This window comes from Varroa jacobsoni, unplaced genomic scaffold (assembly GCF_002532875.2).
Source record: "Varroa jacobsoni isolate VJ856 unplaced genomic scaffold, vjacob_1.0 scaffold_40, whole genome shotgun sequence".
Lineage (NCBI taxonomy): Eukaryota > Metazoa > Arthropoda > Arachnida > Mesostigmata > Varroidae > Varroa > Varroa jacobsoni.
Window position 1 is genome coordinate 58,168 of NW_019212942.1, and position 15,376 is coordinate 73,543.

At 39.5% G+C, this 15,376-nt stretch overlaps 1 protein-coding gene and 1 long non-coding RNA gene across 2 annotated transcripts in view; both read left to right on the plus strand.

Moving 5' to 3' along the window:
- The first annotated feature begins 2,114 nt into the window (after positions 1 to 2,114).
- LOC147753987 (uncharacterized) lies at positions 2,115 to 7,861 on the plus strand. The gene is made up of 4 exons (XM_086968182.1): positions 2,115 to 2,455; positions 3,876 to 4,109; positions 6,104 to 6,298; positions 6,561 to 7,861. The coding sequence occupies exons 1-4, from the start codon at positions 2,261 to 2,263 to the stop codon at positions 6,642 to 6,644; spliced, it is 708 nt and encodes a 235-aa protein (XP_086824308.1). The 5' UTR covers positions 2,115 to 2,260; the 3' UTR covers positions 6,645 to 7,861.
- Positions 7,862 to 8,351: 490 nt separating this feature from the next.
- LOC111260178 (uncharacterized) overlaps positions 8,352 to 15,376 on the plus strand; it is a 12,255-nt gene continuing 5,230 nt past the window's right edge. Inside the window, exons 1-2 of the long non-coding RNA XR_002680147.1 lie at positions 8,352 to 8,615; positions 15,041 to 15,313. This is a non-coding gene — a long non-coding RNA (uncharacterized LOC111260178). The remainder of the gene's footprint in view (positions 8,616 to 15,040; positions 15,314 to 15,376) is intronic.

The window sequence follows — 15,376 nt, forward strand, 5'->3', positions numbered from 1 at the left end:
ACTTTACTATGGCTATATCAAGAACTGTTGGAATAAGTTTTAGATACGTTTCAAGTGTACATCCTCATCAAGCTGGGCTTTCAAAACCATAATATGATGCACGCTAGTACACAATATGAATCCACACTCAAATCAAAACATGGAAAATTTTACAATTGAATGCATACTTTTAGATGTAATTTCATGCAGATATCTAAACACATACTTCCAGTCTGCAATACTCCACAGTATTTATCATAAACAACTAAGTTCCTCACGTTTTCACTTCTGCACTTCAAAATCAAGAATTAACTAATGTAATGAAGATATTCAGACAACCCAAGTCCCCATATTCCAACAATGATAAATAAGAAGGGAACATGACTTTCAAGGGTACTTCAATATAGTTCAATGACCACCCAGCGAAATAGGTGATGATTCTGATCGAAGTAGGTGAAAATATCAATACTGCCTAATGGACAAAGACCATTGAACCCAGAAGGTGACGCTGTAGGAACTTAACAACCGGATAACGTTAATAGTCCCGTTAAGAAGTAGAAGTTACGAATATGGATCATAAGGGCCATGCAAATGGCAGAAATATTCATACTAACCCTTTGTGCACTTCATAAATCGGTCACATTCCATATCGGATCTTTCTTTGACGTGGTTTGTCTGGCCCACTGATTCAAACTTTTAGAAGATGGAAAAAATATAATAATAGTATACTTTTTAATGTAGATTATCATTGAATTTAATTAACATAGATTTGAGGCAGTCGGTGACAGTCTCCGTTGATGGTGGTATTCGTAATGGCGCGGCGTTGTGCACAAGGGAGCAATTTCTAGTTCAGAATAATGGAATAAAACTAAGGCAATAGATGCCGGTCTCGAAGCTTCACTTAAAACTGTTACGGTCACAAATCTTCACCGAAGCCACAAAAACCATTACCTTTTTCGAATCTATCGTAGTTGTTTGAATATACCCTGCTTGCTAACGAAATCGAAGATAACTCAGTGAAACAGCTGTTTAGTATCGTAAAAATCATATAGTTGACATTAGTGCTATTAGCTTAAAGTCAAATGAGGAATAAGCCCGAAAAAATTCGTCAGTGCGCTCTCGGTATTATTTAGGTTTAGCAGATACATGAACGTATGCTATGGGTCAGTTCAGCCTGGACTGAACTTTCTACTAAGGGCTTACCTAATAGCACCAAAAGTGTGTACGAAGGTAACGATCGAAAGATCTGTGTACTTTTGAGTATTACTTTTGACTGTGCATTAAAATCTTCAAGGCTTAAAAAAAGATCCAGCTCCATCTCCCACGGATGTTAAGCTAGATATTAGACCATGGAGAAATCATCTAACGTATAAATACATTTTCAACCTTTCTATACTAGGTAAGCAGTTTATAGCAGGTATAGGTAGACATTGTTTGTAGGCATATCGTAGCTTACGTATGTACAATGGATGGCCACCGTAACAGTGTATATATCACAGGCAGACATACCGCCATTACATATCTCTGATGCTTTACACCTTTTGATGTTTTATTCTCGATTCTGACGAAGTCCACTACTTCGTACAACTGACTTTTGACTAGCCGAACTTAGTTATCTTTAAAAAGTGTTTTTGAATTTTTCTGCTTGGTAAGTAAAAAAATCTCCAACAGGGATAACTAACAAACGAAGTATATAAAATGCGAAGATTCTGCGATTCTAGCCCTATGTTTTGAACGAAAGTCCACCAATCGTTAGTCGTAGATGGTTATACACAAACATATTAAAATACGATCTTTACTTATACGGACGCAAAGCTAGGATTTTAATAATAGTAAATTATTGTTATATATATATATATAAAAACATGTATTTTTCTCGAAATGTTTTATCAGGTCTCCTACCATGATAGTTTACGTACCGAGATTTTTTGTATAAGGAATTGCTGAAGCACAATTGCAGGGAAGTCAATATATTTCAATAAAGGAAAATATTTTCCCTACAATATTTCTGTGACGGGAACTCTTATCACAGTGCACGAATTGAAAATATTGAATAATATGAAGTGTTGGTATTGAGATAAGTAAATAATGGCTACGGTCACCAGGCTTGCATTTTCAGCGCCACTTCAGTTATTAGGAACACAAAGGTTAACTGGTTAGAAGCTGAATTTATCATTCGCATAGAAGGCCGTCACTTTGAACATAAACACAACCGCTGGCTTCACAAATTATGTTTGTGACATTATTATTATTATTAAAAACAACGAGTTCGCAAGTTTAAATGGCAAATCCAGCCGCGGTACAAGATCCTGCCAACGCGTCAACGACTACTAGCCACGAATCATGTCCGGCCGGGAAAGAAGCTTCAAGTCCTACTAAACGAGACGAAGAGGTTTCGAAGCTTGTAGAAGTGATACTACACAGACCATTCAATAGAGCGATCACTCATCATCGTATCAGGCGACCTTCGCCATTTGTAAGTACCGAGTACGTTTATCTGTGAAAGAACAAGGCTACTGTTTTTTTTTTTTTTTGCATATAATTATATGCTACACAACATCTTTTGCGCAATACACTTCCTTTATATGAAATAAATTGTATTAGCAGGTGCCTGGCGTTAAGTCGGCGAGTTTCCAGCTGCTAGCTATATAGACGCAGAACATTGGAAGCTCTTAAGTTGAAGAACTTAAGTCAGGTATGGTATTTGTAGATTACGATTCTCGAATCGTCGCAAATCCACCTTCGTTGTTACGCAGAAATGAACAGAAGTTAATTATCATCGAACAGAAGTTAATTATCATCGAACAGAACGTGATAAAAACGTATTGCGTAATAGTGCGAAGAATCGTCATATATTTGCTGCCATACCTCGTTCTCTCTGTTAATCTGGCTGCAGGGAATAGAAGAATCAATTTTTCGAGCAAGACAAGTAGTTCGAGTTACTATTTTCTTAATTAGAACATAATGGTTAGTTCAGTATAGCCATAGCGTACGAGTTGTTATAGAATACAAGCATGGGGCATTTGAAATTTTGAAAAAATCCCCGTCACAATAACAACACAGTCGTAATCAAGGGTAAAGAAACGATCAGATATAAATGCACTTTTGTCGAACAATAAAGGTGCTTTTTTTTAACATTAAGTGATCGGATCTTGCGATAGAAGACATAAAGAAGACACATATAGAGATGATGAAGACGATTGTTCAATTTACCATTAGGGCAGTACTGGTTTGCGTTTAGACATTTAAATCAGCATCTTCGTTTCATCGGTTTCTCTTCGTACGTACAGTTTATGTTGCCTGCCGACAATGTCTAACCACATGGAATACAAAGATGATCAGACAAGAGTCAAGGGTAGTGAAGAACATCTTGAATATGTATGTAAATATAGGCTATACTTAAGAACGATTAGTAAACGGCACCCATCAAACCCGAGCAAATATTCAGAGGTTCGAAAAAGGCCATTTTCTGTTTACTATGTGTGTTTAAAAAGGAGGGGTAGCGCCTATATTTTTAGGGTGAGCTCGGCGCGCGAAACGGACCGCAAATGCGTCTCGAGTACCTTTAAATATCAAATTTTTCGATTTCTATCATAAGAATATTTAGTGTTTGTCATTTGCCAGCTTCTTGTCTAGCTCTTCATTCCTATATTAATTTGAGCAATCGCTTGAAGAAAATTGTGTTATTGTGTTTTTGATACATCAACGCAGCTTCTCGGAAAAAGTGAAGTATTATTTGGCGTATCCTAGAATATTTCCGATAGATGCACAAATTTCTAAGTCTAAGTGTTCCATCTTGCTCATACTCTTCGGAACCGATAGGTGAGGCTTTTAACGATCTTACAACCAGTTACTTATGCAGCATTAATCGCTTTGAAATTTCTATTGTGTTGCAGGGTCTTCACGTAGCTACTTTATGTCGTTTAACCACACTGGCCGCCCTTGTTTATAGCGCAGTACAGTCAGCGATTCTTTTGGTAGACACATTTGATTTACTACGCGATTGGCAATATTCGGATACGAGATCGCCAAAAGCGTTCGACATCGTGTATTTTGTAACGCTTATGCTGCTGTTATTATCTGCCTTCCTGGCAATATTCGGCATTATCTTCTACCGAGCGTATCTCACAGTGAGTGTTGTTCAGCTTTGATTGTATAACTTGAACTTACTACTTACCACAAAAAAACATTTCACGTTTCACAGCTGACACCTTTTAACACTATTAAGCAATAGGTTTGATGTTCAGCTTCCTGCAATGCATCTAGTCCACTATTTAAACCAAAACTATCACGAGTCTCTAGAAATATTACGCAAAGACGTTATTTACTGTCCAATCACGGGGAAAAGGTCTGTGTACATTTGCTGGATTAGGATTTTACAGGATTAGGGATATGGGAATATCGTCTGTAGGAAATAGTGCACAATAAGCTACGGAACTTAAAGCAGCTCTCAATTTTAAGAACGTGCATTGTTCTGGTGGCGGTGATTAGATATTTAGAGTGCGCACTCAAGTGATTCTATTAATTCTAGATCGCTCTGCGCCATATACAATGCACTTTGTGGTTTAGATCAGAGGTTACGTTGATTTGAGTATACTTTAAATTAGTCTACAGAGGTACATGTACATTTTACCTAATACTCATTCATTAGAGTTAACCTCGGCGGCCACAACTTCTTGCAGTTAAACTCTTCTGTCGTAATATATAATAAATTGGCTCATAGGATTAATCAATTTTTTCTCCCACTCTCATTCATTCTGACGATGAGAGTACACACGCTCAGGAATACATGCACCTCTATCAAAAGCGCGCAATTCTTAAGGAAATTTAAATCCGTCGTAACCGTGTCGGAAGAAACGACCCTCTTATCGTAACTGCGTGTTATGGCTTGTAACCTTGTAATTGCTTAAAGTTGACTTAAAAACTGTGAAGAGTTATAAAAACGGTTTGCGTTAATGGGCTCATTGTTAGCTTTAAGGGATTTCAAAGCTTGTAATAATATGGCCACGAAAAACAATTTTCATAGTGTTTTACACATTATTTTTTAAGCACAGAGTAGGTCTGGAAGTATGTATTCATATTCATTTAGTCAACCTTGTCACTTAGGGCAGAGGCCAACGACAGAAAATCGCTCCGTGAAATAAACTCGCAATAGAAAACGGGCTATATAGAGGATACAAAGGTAATCCTGATTAATTTTAACGGACTGGTGGTCATAGTGAAAATGCGTTAATCCGGTACTTCTGATACCGGAAGAAAGCCAGTTCCTTCCAAAAACAATAAACATGGCGGAAAACAATGTGTCGTCTTCGAGAGTTAAGTGAAGAGCATCTTAAATGAAATATATAGATTTTTCAAAGTATCAAAATTAACAGTCTATCGTATTGCCAGTTTTCACGCTGGTATTTAAAAATTCAAGCGCTGGTATTTAAAAATTCAAGGAGGGCTTTCACGAGGTAAACTAGAGACTCCTCAACAGGGTTTAGATCTAAAGGGATTAGAAATTTATTAAGCATTCTTTTTTTTTATTTAGATGCACGCCGTTTTGGAGAAAATATATCAGTCATTAGTTAAGTTGCCCTGATGAGCTGCAACAAAGGGGAAGTTTTTGCGTGTCTATGACGATTTTTATCCCTTACATTTTTAAGAGTTTCAATCAGTTATCAGCTGCTGGAATTTTTTGTATATAGCATACTCGAGGTATAATCGTCTTAAAGGTCCTAATTGTCTTAAGGTCGTAATGGTGGTCAATGATGCTGAAATTACGCAAGTATTATAGAAAATTAGAAATGATACTTTTAGTACATTTGAAAAATTTTATATTTCGTTATTTAGACTTAGAAACAATGCAAAAAAAAAAGAAAATCCGGGTTTAGAAGTCAAGCCTAGTATCTATATATATTGAATAACGTTGTGCACCGCAACAAGTTACAAATCAGACGATTTCCCATAATGTCAAAGAGCGCAAGTAATCCGTTCCTGCATAACACGTTTCGCCTGGGGTTCTCGAAAGTTTAGGTGGCCACATACTTTCTGAATGTAAAATGGCTGCATTGATACGGACAGTTTTTCTATTTCACCTTAGTAAAGCCAAATTTAAAATAATTTAACTTGCTATTCTCAGGTTCCATTTATTTTGTGCGGCCTATGCGCTTTTGTCCTTCTGAGCGGTCTGTTAAACTACTCGCTGTTCCAACCACCTGACCGTTTCTATTCGACGTTTACGACAACTTTTCCGGATTATAGAATGAACGCCCTGTTCGACATAATTGTATTGGGCGTATCAGTCTACATTACCTTATGTAACGTCCGCGAGCAGGTGTGCACCTATTATTTGGTTTTAGTTAATTATGGTGACGACGAGAACAGCACAATTTGCTAACGCGGCCGACATACGGTCGTAGAACTGCATAAGCTCATTGTAACAGTATTCATCGAATTTTCTAATCACAAAAAATGTCACTTTGCTAAAAGTACTTCGACGATTAAGCAGGCGTTGGACAAATTCCTTACCAAAAGTTTCCGATATTTTATCACATATATGAGCAGATCTTGACAATGTGTATCTAATCCCCCCTCAGGTACTATACGACTTGCCATCGACACGCTTAGAGTCAGCACTGAAGGGTTTGGAAAATTTGTCGAAAATTAAGCTGACCTCATAACCCTCGATTTTCAACAGATTCTCCATACTCTAGGAATATGAATTGTTTTAGTGCGAGGTGAGCCTATTTTTGACTTCGCCGAAGGCACCGACTGTTACCCGAAGACCACGTCGGACGACTGTCGACCGTCCTCAAACGCGCTTTACGACAAACTATCGAGGCGACAAAGTTCCATTGGTAGGATACCGGTGTAGTGATACAGACCCATACGTCGCCAGACAAATATTTATTTTTTACCCTAGCTTTAGAAACATCAATCGAACAGCTGAGCTACATTACCTCCATCCGAGGCGAATCATCTCATTAGAAATATCTTCCAGAACGGCTCTAACAAGGTACTGCAATCCAACTGTTTGCATAGTGCAAGTATGGAAACAGAGCTCAAAGTGAGTACGTGTAGATAGCAGTGGTTCCGTGACCTGTCCCTGCGGCTATCCGATGCAATTAAATTTATCATAAACCATTCGTTCTATTAACTGCAACAACATTTAGGTTGCGTTATTAATTAGTAAAACTGTAGCCTATTATTGCCAAGTACGAATACACATATGACGCCTTACCGAATCAATAAATCGTCACATCCCACTGGACGACGAAACCCCTATTGTGAAAATATCTTCCTTATAATCCTGTGTTCATGTAACAAATTTTCCATCCTTCTTTGCCATTTACCGCGTGTTCCTGGTTCACTTAAACTGTTACCCGTTATACCTTGCAACATTTGGTCGATTAAGGTTAAAACGACCTTCAAATTTGAAATCCGAAAAAATCAGGCCGCTCTAAAAACTAGGCATATATACATTTGGTATTAATTATCATAACTAGGACTTTGCTTAGCTTTAATAGTTCTAATGCGTAAACGTTAACGTAAACGAGAGATGATCCTACCTGAAACTGTGCATCGGGTAGCATCAGCTCAAAATTTTAGTAGGAGACTAAATCCGAAAGTACTCCATATCTGTATCCTTAAGACATCCTGAAAAAAATGGTGAGCACAATTTTGGCTCTATACATAAATTACTACTGTACTGTTAATACTACAACTAAGCGTTTTTTGAGCAGCTCCAGCAGGAGTTTCTCAATAATGTGCCCTACTGTTTTCCCGCTTCAACCTTTGTTTATTCTGAATTCCTTCTGAATACGCGGTCGTTTTCTGGAAACCGAAAATCAGCTATGTTGTCTGCTCAGGCCTCGCACTGAGAATACATACCCATGTATTATGCCGGCCGCTGCTGGTTGGATAGATCGCAACCGCTATGGGAAATTTAGCGGGGCGGCAAACACGGCAAGGGTACAGCCGTATCATGGCGGAAGTCAAGAAGCAGGGAGAGATGGTAACGCCGACAGCAACGTCGGGCGCAGTAGGAATTCGAACACACGATCGGAAATTAGAGAACTATTGACCTTGCCGCACCAATTATTGATAGAACACGCCAGTTCGCCCCAATAGACGGCATAAAGCATAGTTGCTTTAGTCAAGAGGCCGTAAGCCAAAAAATAGCACAGAGCTTAGCCTGTCGCTAATCGGCGAAAGGGGGCCAACATGATGATCCAACATAAAAGAGGAGCTTACGTTTACTGCCAGGTGGCGCACAACTTTGTGTAGCTGCAGCCACTGACCCTTCAATCGGAACTAGGAACTTCTGGGAGTTCTCACTAACCCTTTATATCCCGTCCGCTCTATTTCTACGCAGCATGCTGCTTGCGTCAAACAGCAGGAACAATATGTCTGAAAGTTTGTTACGAACCCTATCTTGCACAATACGTATAGCGTGATCTGTAGGTAAAGAAAGCTTAGCGCAACGACAACGACAACGCCGCCGATGGTGCCATAGCCGCCTTAAACTGGACCGTAACACCAACTCATAATGAGCTCTATTTCTAGGCATCCCAAGGACATACACCCGATGTCTAGCCAGCTCTGTTTGTTTTGGGCGAAACTTTGATATGCAAGCCGACCGTACAGAATTGGTGAGTAGGTAGATTTTAATTAGATTACGACATGCACATTTATAGTACTATTTGTATGCATGTAGGTAGAAAAACGGAACTTGGAAGGTTTTTCAGTAAGTCAGTTTTGCTTGAGCCTATTAGCTTGTTCGGAACCATTTAGCTGGCCTAAAACTAATTAACAACGTACCATGAATAGACGATATCTGGTAAATATTTACACTAGGTATTTCCACGACCTTAAGCTGATTATAGCAGATATATAAGCAGAAAATAAGCCTACAAGACAGAGATGTATTTGATGCTAACAATCAACGTTCAATGACAACAATCTTCAAAGACGAGAATAGTTAAGAAATTCATTGAAAATTTGTTAATATTGGGCAATGAGTCTTTCAGTGAAGCAGTAGTACACCATTGGTGAAGTACTGCTAATGCGAATATTAGGAGGTTGAAGACCGCAGCATGACTGTACCTTAGAACCTTAAACGGAAGATTGAGTCGCTGTAAATACTCCGGGCAGACGATACTTTTTCTGTGAGATTCTCAAAGCTTGTGTTACTACGTTGTAATAAAGGTACTGAAGAAAACGAAAAACCAAGACAAAAAATATGGGTTTCTCATGAGCAGAGCCGTAATATGTGTGGTATACTATAGAGAAAATTTGTGCAGCTATTGCTAGCAAAAGGAATTCCGTCGTGGAACATGCCGTCGCAAGAAAACAAGAGCCCGTCCGTGTCAGCCGCCAAAAGATGCTCGGTCTAAAAAAATGGTGTCAAACAAGGACGGGTATAATTATTACTGGTGTGAAATTTTCTGAAGACCATAGTTATATTCATAATTTCGCTTTTCCAAAGTAGCTATAGTGGACAAGCAGAAGATTCAGAAAAGCACAAAGTTCTTTTCGATACCATTCAGAAAATTTTCTATCAAAGGCTACTTCGACTTCACTTCGATTTACCCGAGACGCCGTCTTGGACCTTGTAACAAGCTGGCTTCCCAGCAGCTACTTATGTCAGATATCCTATAATAGCAGGCACATTGCTAAAGAAGATTATCGTATTATTCACTTAACGTGCTATAGCTGCCTCAGTCACATGCGTGAGGACGGTAACCACGTAGTCGTACATTGATATGCCCATCTATACGCAGTTTATATAAATATAAACGCTAGTAAAAAAATATAACTTGACAAACACCTATCAGTGTTCCTCGATCCTAAGGTAAACATGGACTGTATTACATTTTAAAGAACATTCGATACGGATGTGTACAAAGCCTGCAGCCGTACTTTTATGGAAATGCCAGCTGGGCAAGGAGAAAGCCTTCTGCTTACAGATACTGCATCTGCAAGTTTTCCTTGTTCCAACCTTTCAGTGCCTAACAGAGTGTTAGCTGGCCACAATTCTTTGCCGTTTTCCTACTTCCTTCATTCGGCCGACTCTCTTTGTTCTGTGGGCTCTTCTCATAATCTAATTAACGATCCATCCAGAGCACTAAGAGCAGGGCCGGATCAAACGTTTCGTTCAGGCAACCAATAACCGGCCGGTACCGTCAAATGTAATCAGTTTTTTTAGGTACTTTTAGAGTACTACATGGTTAAAAAAAAGAACCTCGGATACAATGATGCTTCTGTGTTGCTATACGGTTTGCGCTGTTAGCCAAGATATATTGTTAGCGTTGGGTGCTAATCTTACACTGATTGGCGCTATTGTCTAATATCCTCTTACAGATACGTAATCCGATTCACATATCTTATGAAAATGCGGTGCTTTATGACAATTGTAGACAAAAAGTTATCTAGGCGACTGGGGCTAGTTTGCCTCATTTGTCAATTTTATAGTAGAAACAATTTCATTACCCATGCTGATCTATAATTATGTAGTGATTTATTGATTAGCAGTAAGTAACAGTAAAGTCTGGGTAGTGTCATGATCTGTAACCGCCTATACGAGTTCAGTTTATGTGAGTGAGGTCGTGCTTCACGCGCGTGAAGGATTCACCGTAAAGAAACCCTTTTATTTAATCTATTCCGTCCTTGCATTTCAACTGAGCATATAAACAATAGGGAATGCGTTTTTGACTAGCCAAAAATTAACCTGATTTTACAACACTACCAATAGATCACTCTCTGATGCCAATACGTCTACTGTACTTTTGGAAAGTGCACGAGAGCGCATGTGAGCTTGTGTCCTAAAAATAAATGGATAAGTATGCTAAGGTAATACGCATTCTTATCACTTACAATGTTTCCCCTCTCTTGCTCGCTTACCTTTATACCCTGTTTGTCTTCCTTCTCGTTTTTCCTGATTCGTCCTCATGTCACTTCATGAAGCGTAATCTAAAAGTACGCCGTGCTTTCTTTGCTGTTGTCCAATGCCTTCGTCTCTATTGCTACTCGACTCTTCGATCGACTATTTTCGTGTCTAGCAACAATAATGAACCGCAACAATCTCGGCGCCTGTTTTTTTTTATCTTTGGTATTGTAAGTTGTGTATCTGGAACAGTTTCTTTGAGAATAAGCAAAAAACCGAAAGCTCCAGCCACATACAAAATTGGATAGCTACCATACACCGATGTTTGTTTACCATTCAGACCAGCCATTCGTGCGCTTCGTATTACGCCATATGTGAGACAGGAAAGTGTGGTAGGAGAATCCTGAGATGTTTCTCTTGCCTTTTCTTCTTATCCAGCTGATCCCATTACTATTGCCGCTCTTAGCATGACTACCACTACCATAACAACAGGCAAGTGTCGAGGTGCTCCACATATGAATATGGATCCAGGGACAGATGAAGGGGATACTCGAGATTTTCTTGAACCCTCAACGGCAACGCTCGGAGACACACTCAGCCTCTTCGTCGACTCCCCTCCGTAATGTTTCTCGAACCATTCTCCTCCACTTTTGTTGGTTCCTTGCTCTTTTTATGGTCGGCGTGAATATTGCACCACTGTCAGCACAGAACAGGACGGGGCGTGAGTATCCATGATATGACGTTCATCTGCGACACCCTCCCTTCCCATCCAGGACAGTCTTAGTGGCGCGGTAGGCGCTACTGCTGCCTACGTTAGCGGCAAGAGGCAGCCTCTATGGCTAGCCTTGTCGTTTTTGTCGTTGTCGTATTGTTCGCCTTTTTGAAGCGCCTCACACATACGTCTCCACTCTAGGGGCCAGTCCACATTGTCGACGACGTGTCATACTGCGGGTCGGTAGTTGTCCACAATTCTCAGAGTTGTCTCTCATAGTCGCGTAGTCTCCCTCGTATTCGCCAGCGGTCGACTGAAAGCTGCAGCTTAAACGGCGGTCTGATGCGACAACTGAGGACGGGATATGCGACGGTACTTGTCGCCACACAGTCACCGGAGGCTTGAGACGCTGTCCTTGCTCACACGCATGTAACATGTACTCGGTGTTGAGCTGCTTGTACGCTGAAAGGGGAAATCATACGAGAAAGGACCTTGCAGAAGCAGAAAATACACAGTTTCAGGGAAGAGCTTAACTCAGATATGGAAATACGCCTTCGTAAGCGTATGATGGCAACCGCATGCACCACGTCTAAATGGCGTTAGGAGTATGCTGTCTATCAGAATACTATAAAGCTAAGCACAGTTAAGACGAAGAACAAAAGGAATTCGTTTGGAATCCGCTTCAACGAGAGCACTTACCTAACGTATGGCTGTCATTCGCAGTTACAGAAAAACATTTGTGCAATCAGGATCTTTAGAAGATAGCAGAATTTACATTTTCCCCGTAGAATATGTAGCAAACTAGGTTTGATATTTTAGAGCCGGGAGCGCCAACAAAACGGTGCTTTTTTGTTCACACACGGAAAACTGTTGGCATCCGTTTGGCTATCTTGTCTTGAAATTTAAAGCGATTTAATTTACGATTGTTGAGATCAAAGCCAGTACTAAGTAAAAAAAATACATCTAATCAATTACGCAGAACTGCATTAGTAAATCATCAAAGTTTTACTATATTTACAGTTTTTAGCTGTTTGGCTTTTCTGAAGCCATCAGGTCACCGGTATTTTTCGGTTTGTTTGAATTTGTTTTGCATTTCTGTTCGCGTGCTACAAGAACTTGGTATCTCAGATAAAATATATAGTTTTCCCTCCTAAACTTCAATGCATGCTAAAATTGTTTCGGTTTCGGACTAACAGCGTCGCTCTACGTAATTAACGTGCAGACGAGTTAAATTACCTGTAACAATGAATAGAATTGGGGCACGTGGTTAAGCTTGTATATATTGTCTTCCCACTCAGAGCTGGCAGACCAGAAACGATAAAACAAAAATATACGGAAGTATAATACGATTCGTTTTGCAGAAGTGGAACTTGATCATTTATTCAAAGCTACTAGAGCGAATACAGACGCAGAGTGTTCGCAATCAGTATCCACAAGTGGCAGCCATTAAAAACCGGTCAGTAAAATATTTTACCTTCGGTAAAACAACTTCGCCTCGCTCAAGAATGGTTGACACCCGATAAGCTACACTAAAAGACTGCTCAACAACTCGTATATACGATGAATGGAAAAGGCTATTTTGAGGAATATTAGATAGTTAATGAAACGGCTCCATGTTCAACTGGCTAAAACGGCTTGGCCGATCGTCTCATTGGAGTGTAGGCAATTACGATTAATTCGGAAGTTCCTAAGCCAATTTTGGTTTGGCTTTCAAACAAATGTCGTCCTTTGACTTAATAGTTGATAGAACGCGACCTTTTTATGTGAACAGTTAGTGCAGGGTTGATTTTTATCACAGATCATTTGTTTTGTAACAATGAAAAATCAAATTTGTTGGCAGTAAGGATCTTCGTTTATAGCTTACCAGTGAACATAAGTCTGCATTTGATGGCCTGGTTTCAAGGTCGACTTAACCTGTCTCCGTTGGCGTAAAGATAAACAACAGATTGCTGTTCAACGTAATTGATCTAGGCATAAGGTGTTGCTTTCACGTGGTGCCCGGTAATTGCGGATAATGTTGCGTTTCTAAACGAACGTGTTCGTATTTGCTAAACTAAAAGCGTCCTTTGTTAGCAAATTCGATATACTTTAAAAACTTAGGCAACTCATAGAAATCGGCTGTTTTCATTAATTAATTAAAGATTGGAAATGTTACATGACGGCAGACTTGGCAGTATGGAGAAAGGTCACCAGATGGTGCGACGTAGTAATGAGCTACATGAAAAAGGACTGACGACAGGCATTGTAAGGGAAGACCATTCGAGAACCCGCTGTGACCAAACGCTCCAGGAGACCCAAAGCTTAAATAATACCTCAGCAGCTTAAGCTTATTGACGTGCATTAAGAGAGGCGACTTCACAGGTTTGCTCCAAAATCTGAGGCTTGATAGGCTGTTCTCCTCCTTAATCATCCCCGTATCTTGTCGGTTTTCACCCATGTTAAAGACGTTCGTTCGTTCTCTTGAAAAGGTAAGAAGTATCACTGTCGCCTCGCGCAGCTCTCATCAGGGCCTGTTTTTAAAGTATATTTTATCGATAATGCGTATAATGTGGGTTGGTTACAGTGATTCCCGTTTTCTGCTGTTGTTTAATACATGAAGGTCGTAAATTGTATTCTAAAATAGCAACGTTGTTAGATGTTACACGCGAAATAGAACGGGGATTATCTCGAATAAGGAACAAGTTCTCATAAATGAGTTAGCTTCTTGACTGTCTTTTCAAGCAAAACGGATGAGTTCTGCTTAATCAAATAAACCGATATTAGGCGGAACTCAATCTTATGAGCCGACTTATAAGGTTTCTGTCATTTGCTCTAAAAAACAATCTTCTATCATCGTCGCTACCAGCTTTCGCGAAAGTAAAAGGACAGAATCTAGCTGCTCATAATTTACGGTAAAAAAGAAACACAATAACGGGCACAAAAGAAAATTTACACTAGAGTTTGTAATTTGAAAACCTAGACTTCTATGTATAACCAAAATAGGCTTCCCGTTCAAACAGATCCTATTCGAGCTGTGAGTCAGCGGACCTAATTATTATTATTTTTTTAATAAATATCCTGCATATGGATAAATCTTACCTAGTTGTTCCTATAATGGGAGGGTACTGGCTGCTACGAGCTAGGTGATACGACCGATTCCTCAGCCCAAATGCGTCACTACCTATTGGCGACCACCAATTGAAGTTGTTTTAACATAGTCCTATTTGGCATATACTATATTGAATCTGCTTAGCAGTAGTAAAATTTGACGGTAAAAGTCAGAAGAACTTTCTATTCCGCACACATCTATAGTCATGTCACTCAAACTTACATAAGGAAACAATTACATAACGCTTTTTTTTTCTTAGATTTGTTCATTTGATATGTTTTAAATTACCTTCCCTCATAAAATGAACGTTGTTCAGTTATACAAATTATAAGCGAAATAACAAGGACATTGTTTTTAGTACGAGCATCTGATGCTCATTTTGTTTTTACAGAAACGACAATACTAAGGAATAAAGACGACAACGCATGAGGTAGGCGAAGATTTTAAGGGCCTGAGGTGTATGTGTATGTCTGTTTGTTCCTGTGTAAGCCTACTTGCCTGCTTGAACGGAAAGGCCGACAGCCTGTCTTAAAACACTATCATCGCATAAGAATGAATAAGGACGTCGTCAACATAGCCGTAAGGCGTAAAGACCTTACGCCCGCGTGCCGCCTACTTCTTCAAACTAACCCAAATAACAACATCACAATCACCAGCAACAGCAGTGAGTACTCCTTTAGAAATTTCTCCATTTTATTTGCTATCTTTCGCCCCACTCTAGAAGCCC